General features: G+C 51.0%; 1 protein-coding gene across 1 annotated transcript in view; it reads right to left on the bottom strand.

Annotated features, from left to right (window-relative positions):
• The window catches only part of gse1 (Gse1 coiled-coil protein), a 285,225-nt gene extending 273,062 nt beyond the window's left edge, over positions 1-12,163 (bottom strand). The window contains exon 1 of the mRNA XM_035395068.1: positions 9,265-12,163. Within this exon, the coding sequence (XP_035250959.1) occupies positions 9,265-11,724 (2,460 nt within the window). The 5' untranslated portion in view covers positions 11,725-12,163. The remainder of the gene's footprint in view (positions 1-9,264) is intronic.
• Positions 12,164-13,940: the final 1,777 nt, after the last annotated feature.

Raw genomic sequence — 13,940 nt, 5'->3', positions numbered from 1 at the left:
TGTACTGGTGCTAACGGTTAGCTTTGGTCGCACCACTGTCAATCATGTACTCCCTCCAATATACTGCGCTACTGCCGCCACAACTGCCATCTGTTGGGACGCAGGCGCGTAGGCCCTGATTGGCAGACAGGACAAGAAGGAACGCGTGGAGCGTCGACACCCACGACTGCCGCCACGGCCTATCGCAGCGCCCGACTTTGCGTCACCGTTTGCTTTCCCCGCGGCTCCTAGCAGGAAGTTAAACAGACCCCTCTGGCCAGAGCAGAAACCGACTCTGTTATGATATCCTCCCCACAAAAACACACAGAGTTATTCTTCGCGGTCTCCCGAATTTCACGTTGCTTTGACAGACCTTCGGTTCATTTCCATCCTTTACCATCAGTGGGGGGGGGGGGGCGGGGGGAACCAGGGGCAGCCAATATTTTCACAAGACCACCCCCAGCACTGGACATTAACACCATGCAACGGAGTACCAAGGGTTAAAGCTACTGTGCTTAACCTGAAACCAATGCAAGTGGTAGGAGGAAAAAAATGGGGGGAAAAAAGTTTCTATAAAAAATCTACAATTTTCAATTTAAATAAATAGTAGGCTAACATTTGAAATGCTACTCTTAAGTCAGCCTGTTCATAAGAAAATCTTTATTCAAAAAAAATTCTGTTTAAATAAAATTCCACTCTCCAAAAACCAGTTCACCTCCAAATGGGTTTAATACTTCAGGAGCCAAAGACAGTTAGCAAAGCATTATCTGTATTGAAATGTGGTCGCCGATTAGGAGGGGGGGCTCGAACCTTTGAATGAATTCCAGCCCCGGTGAGGTGTGCCCCCCCCCCCCCCTTGGGGCATTGTGCTAGACCCTGAACAGAAAGCTACACAGTGTTCGGTCACACTCTGTGAAAACAACTGGTACGAGCAGAGACCCCAGATCCTCACGTCCATTCTCCTCCCTCAGATCCCCGTGGGACCCAGCGATCTTGGCAGAGCAGCCCAAGGAGCGGAGGAGAGGGGAGGGGTGGCGAGCGAGGGTCAGGGAAATGGGCCGCCTCTCTCTCTCTCTCTCTGTCTCTCTGTCTCTCTGTCTCTCTGTCTCTCTCTCTCTCTCTCTCTCTCTCTCTCTATTCAGCCTGGTAACGAGTGCTCGGGCCTAACCCACAGGAACACAACAGCAATCCTGTTATCACACAGCTCCTGCCAGAGAGGCATGATGGGGCGGGGGGGGGGGGGGGCGGGGGGGGGGAGAAAAAAAAAAAAAAGCCCTCTTCATTTTTTTTTCTCTCTCCACAAAAAAATGCGAGAGAGGAAAAATAAACAATGATTGTAGCCGCCACCCTGTCCAGTCATTAAAAAGCTTTTAGTCTGCGGTGCCAGAGCTCTCAGCAGGCCCAACAGGAATAAACACCTCACGCTGGGATCCCACTCTCCGGCCCTGCATCTCTGACGCGCTGGCCGTCTGTAAACAATATGTGTTCCATTTGCACAGAGTCCATTCATTCAAGCTTTGCTCCGAATTAACGCTCGGCCTGTAATAAAAGCTGTGGGTGGGGAGGGGGGGGGGAAATGGGGGGGGGGGGGGTCTTGGACTCTTCCCAAATTAGGAGAGCAGCACTGTGTTTTGAGACCTGGGAACTGAGATGGGGGAGATTGCCAAGTCTCCAGCTCTGCAGGAGAGCCTCCTGCTTCGGGTTCACTAGCCTGCAGACCTGCTCCCCCAGGCCCATGTGTTTGACGATGAGAGCCAGGCTCCACATCCCCCTGCCTGCCCCCCCTTCGTACCCCCCCACCCCGTCAGTCAACCTCTCAGGTCAGTAGATAATTGCCGCGTTCACACAGCGGTTCGCACGGAATCACGAGCCATGAAACCAGCGCACAGGAGGAAGGAGAGCAGGCCGTTTCTGCCCCGGCTCCCGAAATATCGCGCGGCCCGTCGCCGAGGGAACGCAGCGCCACCTCAGACACCCATGGGGCAGCTCCCCGGAGTTCCACTCAGCGAGCCTACGGGGCCCCGCAGCCAGACGCCCGGCAGATTCCCCGCGCGGCGAAGAGAGGAAAGGAACAGACCCGCCATGAGCGAGCGAGCTTCTGACAGGACTACGGCTTAAAAAAAAAAAAAGAAAAAAAAAGCGCATCAAACTTTATCTTCCCACTGGTGCACCGTTAATGTGCTTTTCTTTTCCTAGCGTCATGGCTGTTCTCACACTTCAGTTACAATTACTGCTGCACAAATAATTCCGCAGGCGGCGAGCCTTCTCCTTCCGCGAGGCCGCCAAGACGAGCCGAGGAAAAGAAACAAAATGGCCGCCGGCGCGACTCCCGGAGGCTTGACCCCGTACGTGCAAATCGGCAATAATCACGACCCACGAGGCTCCGGCCTCATAAATATCCAGTCGTCCGGTGAACTGGACGCAACCGCCGTCAGCGGAAGGAGCGAGGGGGCAGCCCCCCTGTCCAGCTCCACCTGTCTGACCCGCGCCTGCCCGCGACCCCGCCAGCTGACCCGCGCTTCCCTCCGTCTCAGCACAAAACCCCGTGAACCGCGGGGGCTCCCTGCGGCTAGGCGCTAACCGCTCGTGAACTGAGGACCTCTCCCAGCCTCCCGCGCTCTTTCAATACCCGCCGCTCCCGTTTGCGTCGCCGCCGTCTGTCCGCACGCCGCGCCGGTTTTTTCCACGCGCGGGCTACCCTGGCCCCGATTTCGGCGGCCACCAGCCGTGCGTTTACCGCGGGCTTCCAAGCGCTGCGAAAAAATCCCCCCGGCCCAACTTCCGACGGTGGAAACGGGCGACGTCGGCGCGGGGGCGCTCAGAGAGAACCGCACCGCGCGCCGGACGCATTCACACTTTCCTCTCAATGGCATTCCAGGAGCGCGGAGCGCTACCCTTTTCCAGATTTTAACTTTTTTATTTACATTACGCCCGGTCCCCCCCTCGCCCCCCCCCACCCCCGAATCCCTTCGTGCCTGCGACCACGGCTGCCAACGAAATGTTCAGCATCGTTTGGGACTATCTGCCGGTTTGATCCTGCATTAAACCCGCCCCACCCCTTCAGACAAACACCGCCGGAGAGATAACAAATGTTCCACACGGAGGTCATTCCTGCTTGAGCCGTGTTTTTCTTTCCGAACCCTGACGTTGTTTTTTTTGCGCTGCTGGGGCAGACGCCGGAGGTGTAAGGTTTACGCTAGCGTGCCAGTCCAGCATCGCTCACCGAGACGCCAGGCTGAGCCGCGAGGCCGCGAGCGACAGAGGGCGGCCCAGAATGCACAGCAACATCCTGCTCCTTCAGATCTAGATATTTTTAAAAAGGTGACGGTGCAAGCACTAAGCAAAGACTCACTGTCAGATGGCGGTGACCTGTGACATTTTGCCCTCTGTTGGTAGAACATAGTTACTGTCAAGGGAGCTTCCCAGCCATTCAGTGGGCAAGGGCCAAAAAGCAATGCAGGCTCCTACACTCAGACCAGAGAGCACTGCAAAATTACAGTACATCATGGATAATCTCCTTCAATCAGCTTCTTTCACTGTCAACACGGAACATGATGAGGAGATCTCTGAAATGTGGGCCTTATTTTGCCTTGTGAAAAAGCACCCTACCATACCCCCTGCCGCAATATTTCAGCTCAGCTAAGTCCACATATCAGCACAGATGAGAAAGATCACTCCCTCAAACGGTAAGCTTTAGCTTTTGTCAGTTCAAATCCACCTACCCCAAAAGCTGCAGCCGGGTGTGTTTGGACAGACGTGCTCTCCATAAATTCTGACATGCATTTGTTCAGGATGTTCCAGCGCCGAAGATTTATGCAGCGGTGGCATTAAGCAGTTTCCAACATTCCATCAATATACAGCAGCTGCTGGAAATATCATACACCCTACGACCTACGCTATCACACGCCAACTAAAAGGTTTGTTTGACAAAAAATAAAAGCATGCAGAACAAATAAACTGCAGGAAAAACTCTCTCTCTCTCTCTCATCTATATATAAATTGACATAGCTTTTATCTATATATAGGCCACTAAGTCCTGAAAATAGCCTAGCATTACATCTACAACCAATTGCTGATTACTTTGAGTTCGCTCAACTCAAGCGTGAACCGTTTCCTCCTTGTTGTCTCACACAGTCAAGAATAAAGCAGACGCGGAATGTTTCTCAAAGCTGGTTTCTGAACAATGGCGGGTGGACTGCCAACAACGAGTCCCGCCGCTTAAGTAAATCGCTTCTCCTCGAGCGAAAGAAAGCGATGGCGGGGCTCGGAAATCTCAGACGCCGGGTTTTGAGCAAAGCCGCAAAGCCGCACGCTTCCAGCAGACATTCGAACCTCAGACCTGCGTGCCGAATTTGAAACGCAGCCTGCAGGAGCCGCGCTCCGTAAGGAGGAGACAGACGGGCCCGGCCCACCCACAGGGGCGCAGGACCGCCAGCGCCCCCGGCTCAGATGACCCGCGGCGGACACCCGCGGAGCAGTCACCCGGAGACCCCGTTACCGGGGTCACGCGCCGGGGTCGCACCCCGCCGTCACACGCAGCCGCGCCGGCTAGCGTCGGAGGCCCCTGCCGGTTATAACTCCCCTTCTGACACAGAAGGTCGTGGTGAGGTTGGTACCGGAATCTTCTTCTTGGGCCTGGCTCATGCAGAAGGCTGGACAGGAGGCTCTCTGATGGTTTTTTTCTTTTCTGGTTTTTTTTTATTTTTTTAAAGCCCACTGAAATCCGAATCAGACTTGGCGCGCTGCATGCTGGGTAACTGCAACACTGGGTCTGTCACAGGGCGGAGAGAAGGAATGCAGATGAATGGCCCCGGCGCTTTGGAGCGCTGCCAAGCCCCATCAGAAGAGGAAGTGCTTCTCCACAGAAGGGAGGCGGGGCGGCTCCTGGCAGGGGATGCTGGGAGGTCCCCGGTGGGGCCCTGGTGTAACTCCGCACAGACGACAAGCGATTCCTCTCCCGGCATTCCCCGCCCCTCTCTCTCTCCCCCCCCACCCCCCCCCCACCCCCCAAACCTCCAAAAAACCTCCCAACCCCCCACCACCCTCCACTGGGCCCTTTCATAAATGAGCCTCTAAGCCCGGCCCTCGCGGTTCAGGCCCGCTTCAGTGCCGCTCTCACTCTCCCCTCAGAGGACGCGGCGCTAGGCTAACCCCGGGTCACCGCGACCTCGCCGCGCTCGTTCCCTCGTCGCCGGGTTCCGCGGGATCCCCGGCTCCTTCTCCGGGCCGCGCCTCCATGGCTACACAAACAGCCCACCCTGCTTTTTCTGGTCTCTTTCCACCGTTTTAAAAAAGAAATGCCTCCGCGAGAATAGTTTTTTCAGAACGGCTTTTCCAGATGACATCACCCTCTCAGTGTCAGAAATTAAGGGCTCCAGGAGCCTCGAAATGGTTTGTTTTCTTTCTCAAATACCTCTGAAGTTTTCTGGACTCGGAATACAATCCAGTCTGTCGGAATTTCTCCACAGCGGTACGCTAGTGAAAATCCTACTGTATTGTGTTGACCCAGAAGACAAAACCATATTCCATCGGACAGAAAATCCTGATAGCTTATCAATTGGTCTTAATCTCCTGGCTTGAAAAGTAAAATAATTTCACACGCAGCAATGGACCAGAGGGTCTTTGAGCCATACTGGCTACACACCACATACATTAAATAACTTCATTAACACGCGGGTTGAATTTCACAGTGGCTTAAACTGGGCCAAAATACTCAAACGGCATCAAAGTGAAAATGTGTGAAGTTTCCTGAGAGGGGATCTGCAAAAAAAAAAAAAAGTAATCAGACTCCATAATCTGACAGCTTTCGGAACTAAACCAACTGTTCATCCTAATTGTATTACCACAACCAAAGTGTTCTCTGAACAAACATCTTCACAATTAACAGGATGCAATAAGCTATTCCCTTGGTAGCCCACATGGGAAATGTAGCAGAACAGGCATTCCCAATGCATTAACAAAACAAGATGATCTACTCTCTTCTTTCTCTTCTTGAGCTTGACTGTCGAACCATGGCGGATTGATTCAGACTTGACTGGGCACTAGGGCGTGACATGGGGCTTTCAGGACTTAATGAAAGTATACAAAGCACACATCATTCCACAGCAAAACAAACATCTCTTTAACAGAGAGAATCACCACTTCTTTTCTTTAGCCATGTTTATCCCCTCTATCTGTCTCCCCCTGTCCTTCTCTCTTTCTCTGCACCACTGGTTTCCAACACTGCCGATGGAGTCCCCTCATACCGGTATTAATCTTCAGAGGCGACACCGTCAGCACACCAGTGCATTTTTCTTGAGACGGCAAATACCCTCTTTTGCTACTGAGGATTAAGCAAGGGTCTCCCAACCCCCCCCCCCCCCCCCCCCCCCCCCACACACACACACACACACACACATAGTTGCAGTTTACACCACCCCACTGTCTCTCGCTCTCCCGTGCAATTCTTCATTTCCAGTTCTATGTATATACTACAGTGAGCAATGAGGGTCATCCTGAAAGACTCTTCCATCATCGCATTCAAATTTATCGAGCTTTCTGTAACGAAACATAGAGAAACAACTGTCTAATGATTTTTCGTTAACTCGCCACTTTCATCAAGTCATAATTAGGCCGCTGAATATTCCCTCCACTGTCAGGGAAATGTCTCATGAATGACTTCATCCCGATGTAATCATCAAGCTAACATGTCCAGTAGAAGCCCATAGCACGTTACCAATGTGGGTGGTTTGTTTGGAGATGTTTAAAGACTTGCATGCTTAAAAAAAATAAAATCCTGCCAGTGATGCTCAGACAACAGTTCAATATCTGAGGTCTTCCTGAATTTAGGTTCAAACAAAGGACAGCAGAGGCCAGATGAACTTGGGAGAGCGCGAAGCTGGGGAAGATGAATTTATGAATCTGATGGGTTTCCCAGCCCCAGCTGGGTGGTGCAGTCAAATAAGCAACTGCCCTGGACACTGTGAAAAAAAAAGGTCAATCACAATCAAAGGAGGGAGCTAGCCTGAAATTTGGCTACACTCCATGAGCATGTAATTACAAATATGCTTGAGACATACCACAAGACTATATATAAAGCGCCTGGCTTCTGAACACGACTCGTGTGTCAGATCTGATTTCTATTGGGTGCTTCAAACTCAATAGATCTTCAAGAAATCCAGCAGGAATATATAGACTAAAATTGCTTGTTTTATCACACTAGCCAGCTCAACATCAACATTAGATTAAAAAATTTTTTTTTAACTATTGCACTTAAAGAGTTGAAAGAGATTCGTATTTGTTTGATGTCCTACGAGGACGTAACATGGGCCTGTAAGCAGCTGTGTATAATTTTAGGCAAATGTCACGTCCCTCCACGCGCGGCGAAGGGTTTAAAAGTGAAATTACTGCGCCGTCAGTGAAAGAGGCGAGCACTTCTTCCAAAGTCAAGCACCCGAAAGACACGCCCGCCGTCTCCCCACTGTGTCCCCCCCCCCCCCTGTCCCCCCCCCCAGCAGTGATAAGGAAGGCTCCAGGAAACACAGGAAGCAGATGTGTGCGTTCTGTGACATGGGAGCGATGACATGCCAGCACTGGAGCGGCTCACATGTCAGCGGAGGACAGAGCACCTGTTTCCCCGCTACCCCCCCCCCCCACACCCCCTCCTCCTCCCTCCTCCACCTCCCACCCGCCCCCCTCCAAAGCCATGAAGTCATCCACTCGCTGGGGCCAAAATGGCTTCATCTCCCATGTGCCTGCAGCCCCGAGGCTATCGGTTGGCTGCTCCTCTCCCCAAATCATCCTCCTGCAATCTGGGTCACAATCCCACGGAAAGCTCACCTCAAAGCAAAGCTTGCCCTGCCCTGCCCTGCCCTGCCCTGCCCTGCCCTGCCTGCCCTGCCTGCCCTGCCCTGCCCTGCCTGCCTTTGGTCTAATGGTTTTAGTTCAGCCCAGGGAACAAACGGCAGCTGCCGTGACTCCCGAAAAACGGCCGTGTCACAGCGTGAGCGACGGCGCACTGGAGTTGAGTCCGGCGTCCCGTTCACTTTTCTGCCGCATGACCATTAAGACGACCGGATTAGGAGAAACGATCGCATTTAATAAACTGTATTTAAGACTTCAGCTGTTTCCAATATTAGCTACAGAGGCCTTTTTTTTAAAGGGACACACACACACTCCTTGCATCTGAACCAGTTTCACTGTATATCCATTCAGTTTACTAGATTAAAGTTTTTTGTTTTTTTTTCCCACCATACATAGCATTTCACATGTGATTGCTATCAGAAGAACTGCACTTTATAGTAACCAGACTTTCAATGCAGAAAGCACGTGGCACCTTACAGCCAAATATAAACAGAACACTGTTGTTCAGCTCAAATAAAAAAACCTGCCCTTAGACACAGTTCCCTCCCTTTCTGTCATCCGCTTCAGAATCTGAAGGCTCAGTTCCCAGCAGACACCAGGGCTGGAAATCAAGCTCACTGAGATAACATGATAACTTTCTACCGCCAGACGGTCTATCAGGGCACAGAAGTGCAGTTTTAAAATGCATGAATAAGGCCAGCGCCACTGACCTTTGCTGGCCCGCTTCAAATGTTCAGCCCACACTTCTACTACACTTTAGGATTCATCACTCACCTTTGCATCACCCTGCACCAACAAAATACTACTGAGACACACCCCCCCCCCCCCGCCCCACTTCTCTCCTGCTCCTCTCTCTCCTTCCCTCAGAGAAATAGAGATTTTCAACCATACAGAGCCACAGTGCAGGTCTTAATAAAACACTCTCCAGAGCTTTGCTGAGGGCTCGAGAAAAAAAAAAATTATAGCCAAAGTGAGGAAAGTTTGGCTGACAGGGAACAGTTAAGAACAACATAGAGAAACCCTCACAACCTTACAATTTCTCTCTCTCACTCACTCACGCACTCACACACGCACGCAAGCACGCACAATAGTCTCAGCTGCTTCTTCCACAGCATCCCCTGCCACCACTTCTCATTTACTTGGTGGAGTACGTTACAATAACGAACGGGCCTCCATTAGATTAACTTTCTCACTCAGCAGGGCAACTCAGCACAGCGGTGTCAGAGCAATAAACAGAGCCGCAGATGCAATCCTGAAGCTCAGAAACACTGCAATCCTGAAGCTCAGAAACACTGCAATCCTGAAGCTCAAAAACACTGCAATCCTGAAGCTGAAAGGGCTGGTTCTCGTTCAGGCCCAAATGCAATACAAAACACCATGAGACACATTAAAAGGCATGTGCTAGATGTCACTGAAACACCACGTTTCCCGCATGTCGCTTACCTTGTGTTTGCTGGGGGAGGGGTTGCCGTCCTTCAGGTGGTTCTGCTTCATGTTCTGCCCGGCCAGGACCATGGCTTTACATTCCACACAGGACGCGATGGTCAGCTTCTTCCCGTCATCCACCACCAGAGTGTGGCTGACCCGGGGCGCGTAGAGGAAGACGGGCAGCCGGGCCACGTGCACCATCTTCAGGCCCAGGCAGCGCCGCTTCTCCTGGCGGCAGAAGAAGCAGACGAAGGTGTCGCAGCTGTACTGCCGGGCCCAGGGGCTGCTGGCCGGCTGGCCGCCCCGGCTCTCGTGCTGGGCCCACTGGCCCAGCAGGTCGTGGTAGCACAGCACGCAGGTGGACACCAGGCCCGTGGAGTCGGCCGGCTTGGCCCGCGGGGCCGGCGGGTGCACGGTCAGGAAGGGGAAGAAGGGCTCCCCCTCGCCGCAGCGGCCGGGGGGGTTGACGTTCAGCTGGAACTCCACGCCGGCGCCCAGCTCGGCCCCACACAGGTAGCACACGGAGGTGTGGCCCGGGTGGGCGGAGGGCAGGCTCAGGCAGCCGCTCTGATAGGCCGACCCCCCGCCGCCCACGGCCTGGTGGTACCGGGCCAGGAAGGTGTTGACGGAGGTGATGAGCTCCTCGCTCATGCACAGCCTGTAGGCCGCCCAGATGTCGTCCAGGACGCCGTGGCACGTCCTGCAGCAGTGCACCTTCCCGTTCCTCACGCCCCTGGCGTTGGGCGGGCAGGGGAGGAGGTTGATGAAGGGGAAGTGCATGGCGCCGCGGGCCTTGCCCGGCCCCGCCTTGGCGTAGGCCACTTTGACGTCCTTGCTGCAGTCCTGCCCGCAGAGGAAGCAGGCCTCCCTGGCGGGCTCAGGCTCCGGCTCCGGTTCGGGTTTGCGGCTCTCCCGAGGATGGGACTGCTGGACCCCGGCTCCCGTGTTGAGGGGGACGACGTAGAGGCGCTGGAGCACGGGCACGCTGGCCAGCTCGAAGCCCTGCCACTGCTGCATGAGGGAGGAGTGGCAGCAGGCACAGACCAGGGTGCACCCTCCGGGGCTCAAGGGCAGGGCCCCAGGAGGAGGGCTGTGCAGCCACAGGAAGGGGAAAAAAGGCTCATTAACGGTCCTCTCCTGTTTCTGCACATACACTCTGAACTGGTTTGTCTGGGACAGCGCGCTTCCACAGATGTAGCACACGCGCTCCTCCACAGCACTGCGGCTCTGGGGCTTCGCGATTACACTTCCCGACTCCCTTTGCTGCCTGATCAGCGCCACTGCTCGCTCTCTCCCGCCGCCAGGCTCAGGCGGGTCTCTGTCGTCGTCACTTGTTATATTTATTTCATTGTCGTCGGAGTCCGAATCGCGGGCGTGGTTAGCGCCGTCACTTGACTTGCAGGGGTCACTTTCCTTTGGGACGCGCGCGTCGGAAGCGCCCTGGGCGCCAGTCGGTGACAGCGCAGCGGCAGCACCAGCAACATCTGCTGCTTTATGACGTTTGCGTAACAGAACCAGAGGATGCCTGGAGTTACAGCTGCTGTCGGCAGTGTGCTGGCGCGGGTCTGGATGTTTGACATTCTCCTCCGGTAGCCACTGCTTGTTGCGTATAATGATTCCGTTGTCTTGCACAGGTGTCGCGACAGAAGGAGTGTCATAACAGCGCTGTGGCAGGAACTCCTGGAACTGAGCCAGAGACACCGAGGATTGAGACACATGATTCATAATTTGAGCAGAACGCCTAAGCGGCAAAGTACTTTCCGATTTCTGTGCGTCTTGTGCAACATAGCCACCGACAGTGTACCGGATTCCCCGCTGAGAATCGGGACTGCTTTTTATACTCACATCGTTGCTTTTTCTGGTACCTTCTTTGGAAGTTTTGCTATTTGCGGATATTTTAAAACACTTTTCCTTGGTCGTCCCGGGTCTTTCCGTTGAATCTATCTCTTGGTCCGACATGTCATTTTCGGAAAAGGACGAAAAATCGGATTCAGGTGCGTCAAAATTCTGACTGCTGACACTTATCCTCCGCTCCAGATCATAGGAAATGTTCCACTCTTGGGGTATTCGCCGAGAGTCACACTGATACGGCCTTTTCAACCAGTACATGCGTTTTTCTATCGGTGTCCTGGATCTCTCGAATGAGTTCCACTGCTCACCGAGAAAACAGTGGCACACAGCGCACGCCAGCACACATCCATCTAGGGAAACTCCGTCAGCCCCAGGGGCTGGCTCCTGGTGTTGCAGAAACGGGAAAAACGGACCGCTTTCTCTTTGGTACTTCACTTGCAATTTCAGTTCTTTCCCGGTCGTAACACTACCTCCGCAAATAAAACAGTAGATCAGTCCTATCCCGTTTCTGTCAAGTCTTGAGCCGTTCCCGGGCAATGCACTCTCTTCCCCCGGTAGAACTGCAGCCATGAGTCGGTGCTTCCTAGAAATCGGTGTCAAGTCCTTGTCGCGGGGGTCGTTCATTGTTTTATAAATATCCTGTGTGATGTCCCCTTCGGTAGTTCATTCTCACGAAAACAAACACGCCTTGATCATCTAATTGTGTAATACGGTCCCACTGAGTTGTGCATCGCATTTACTTACAGTGATAAATACGGCTGAATCCCACGTACCCTGCTGAAAGCGCTACAGCACAAGCGTCGGTAATGAATCCTTGCAGTCAAAGTACCCCAAAAAACGCAGTTAATCCTGAAACACTATTAATTCATGACAACAAATGTTGCGTTACATAGCGTCTCCCACAGCCTGCTCGGCGCTGTCCGGCTGGCATTGATGTGAAGAAAAACTCTTGGTTGAATCGCTAGACGCCTCTACTCCAGCGAACTTTCCTGTGTTCTCCAAACTTTGGCTGCTAACTCTGCTCACGCTGTAGACAGCGCCATCTCCAATTCACTGGATCAATTTCAGAGACCCACAATGCATCAGCCTTGAGCCAGAAACTAGGCTGATCATAAAGTTGGGAGTTTCTCTAGTATCACAGTCCTTTCTGACACTACAGAACCACCACCAGCTGTTCAGTGCTGCACTGTGCAACTGGATTTAATTGAACTCACGGCCAATGCACTGTCATCATGTACTTTTCATATTAGAAATAATTATATTTATTAATATAGACCGACGTTGTTGCTGATTCAAAATAACAGTGCATGCGTGCCGTGATCTTCTTTATTTTTATAACATTTTTAATTAAACCAGATGTAACTTATTTCCGATTTACTTTGACAGAAATAAATATCCAGTTTCTGTACTTTAATATATAGTGCAGATGACACGATACATTTAAGAGGCTATTAAACTTCAAATTATTTGTGATTTAGAGCTAAATAAAGCTAAATAAACAATACTGAAAATAATAAATAGCATTTGGTCTACGTCTGCATTAAGCCAAACGTTGTGAACTTCTCTCCAAGACATGGAATCCTACATACACGCGTAGGTTAAAATTCGCCCAGTTTTAGACTATTTAGTGACACTAGTGAGAATCAAGTCAAAGGTGAAGAATGAAAATGAATATGGAAGCTAACACTTCACATCCCTCCACGTGAGGTCAAAGCAACCAGACAAATTAGACAGAAAGAAAAAACTGGTGGATCAGAAATTGGTGGCATTATAAAATTACGCACCTAAAAAGGCAAATGTTAAGTGGTCTTTAAATATTAGATTGCAGTAGTCCTTGATATTTAGTACATGGACATTTCACATACATAGAGTTGTATACTAGGCTGCTTACATGAGGAGTGAACTAATTTTGAGATCCCTGAGATAAATTTCACGGCAATCTATTTACCACCTGCTTCTGCGATCATCTTGAGCCGCCTATGACCTTAACAAGTCTTACGGCAAGTGCGCGAGAAGACCACACAGCGCGTTGACAAGCGCACCTTACGAACGACCAGTAAGGCAATTGGGCCTGCATATGTAACGTGTCATAAACATGAGTAAATCAATAATAATAATAATAATAATAATAATAATAATAACTTGGTATACAATTGTGCATTGGGCACCTTGAAAAAAAACGTCAGTTTCATTTTATCCATATATACAGATGGATAACAGAAAATTCAGTTTTGTACTTCAGTATTGCGTCAAACTGCAAAATCAAACTTACAGCCCTCTGCTGAAAAGCTCAATTTCATGGCCACCAGTGACTTGTAGGCTACATTACTATTACATTGGTACTGGACTCCACCTAGGAATTTAATGCATGACCTACTTCTCAAAACTGAAATTCTGTAATCATTATTAGGCCTATAGACTCCTGCTATAGTTCAAATTGAACTATTTCAAATATGAACTTCGGCAGTATGTAATGCTTCATACACGTGAGTGTTAAATCTTGTTACATGTAATGAAAGTGTTTAGCTATTTTTACTTGCAATAAATGAAACCATCTTATATCAATGACATTTATGGAGAAACATGTATGTTCATTTTATATCATACAGCTGTATGTTGGCATGTTGATGTGAATCACAGCTTGATGAAGAAACAGAAAATAGTTTGCATTACAGCAGACTGCACATTGATTTAAATTTGCAAGCTCACAGTAATTTATTATGTGGTGATCCAGTTCTCACTTGCACATCATGCTGTAACACAAAAAGTGTGTAAACCAGAATTATGTAGCCCATCAACTCTGAACAGTGAAGATAACTGACTTGTACACTGTTAGTTTC

This window comes from Anguilla anguilla, chromosome 16 (genome assembly GCF_013347855.1).
Source record: "Anguilla anguilla isolate fAngAng1 chromosome 16, fAngAng1.pri, whole genome shotgun sequence".
Classification (NCBI taxonomy): domain Eukaryota; kingdom Metazoa; phylum Chordata; class Actinopteri; order Anguilliformes; family Anguillidae; genus Anguilla; species Anguilla anguilla.
Note: the sequence above shows the minus strand (reverse complement) of the source record. Positions and strands in the feature narration are given on the sequence as shown.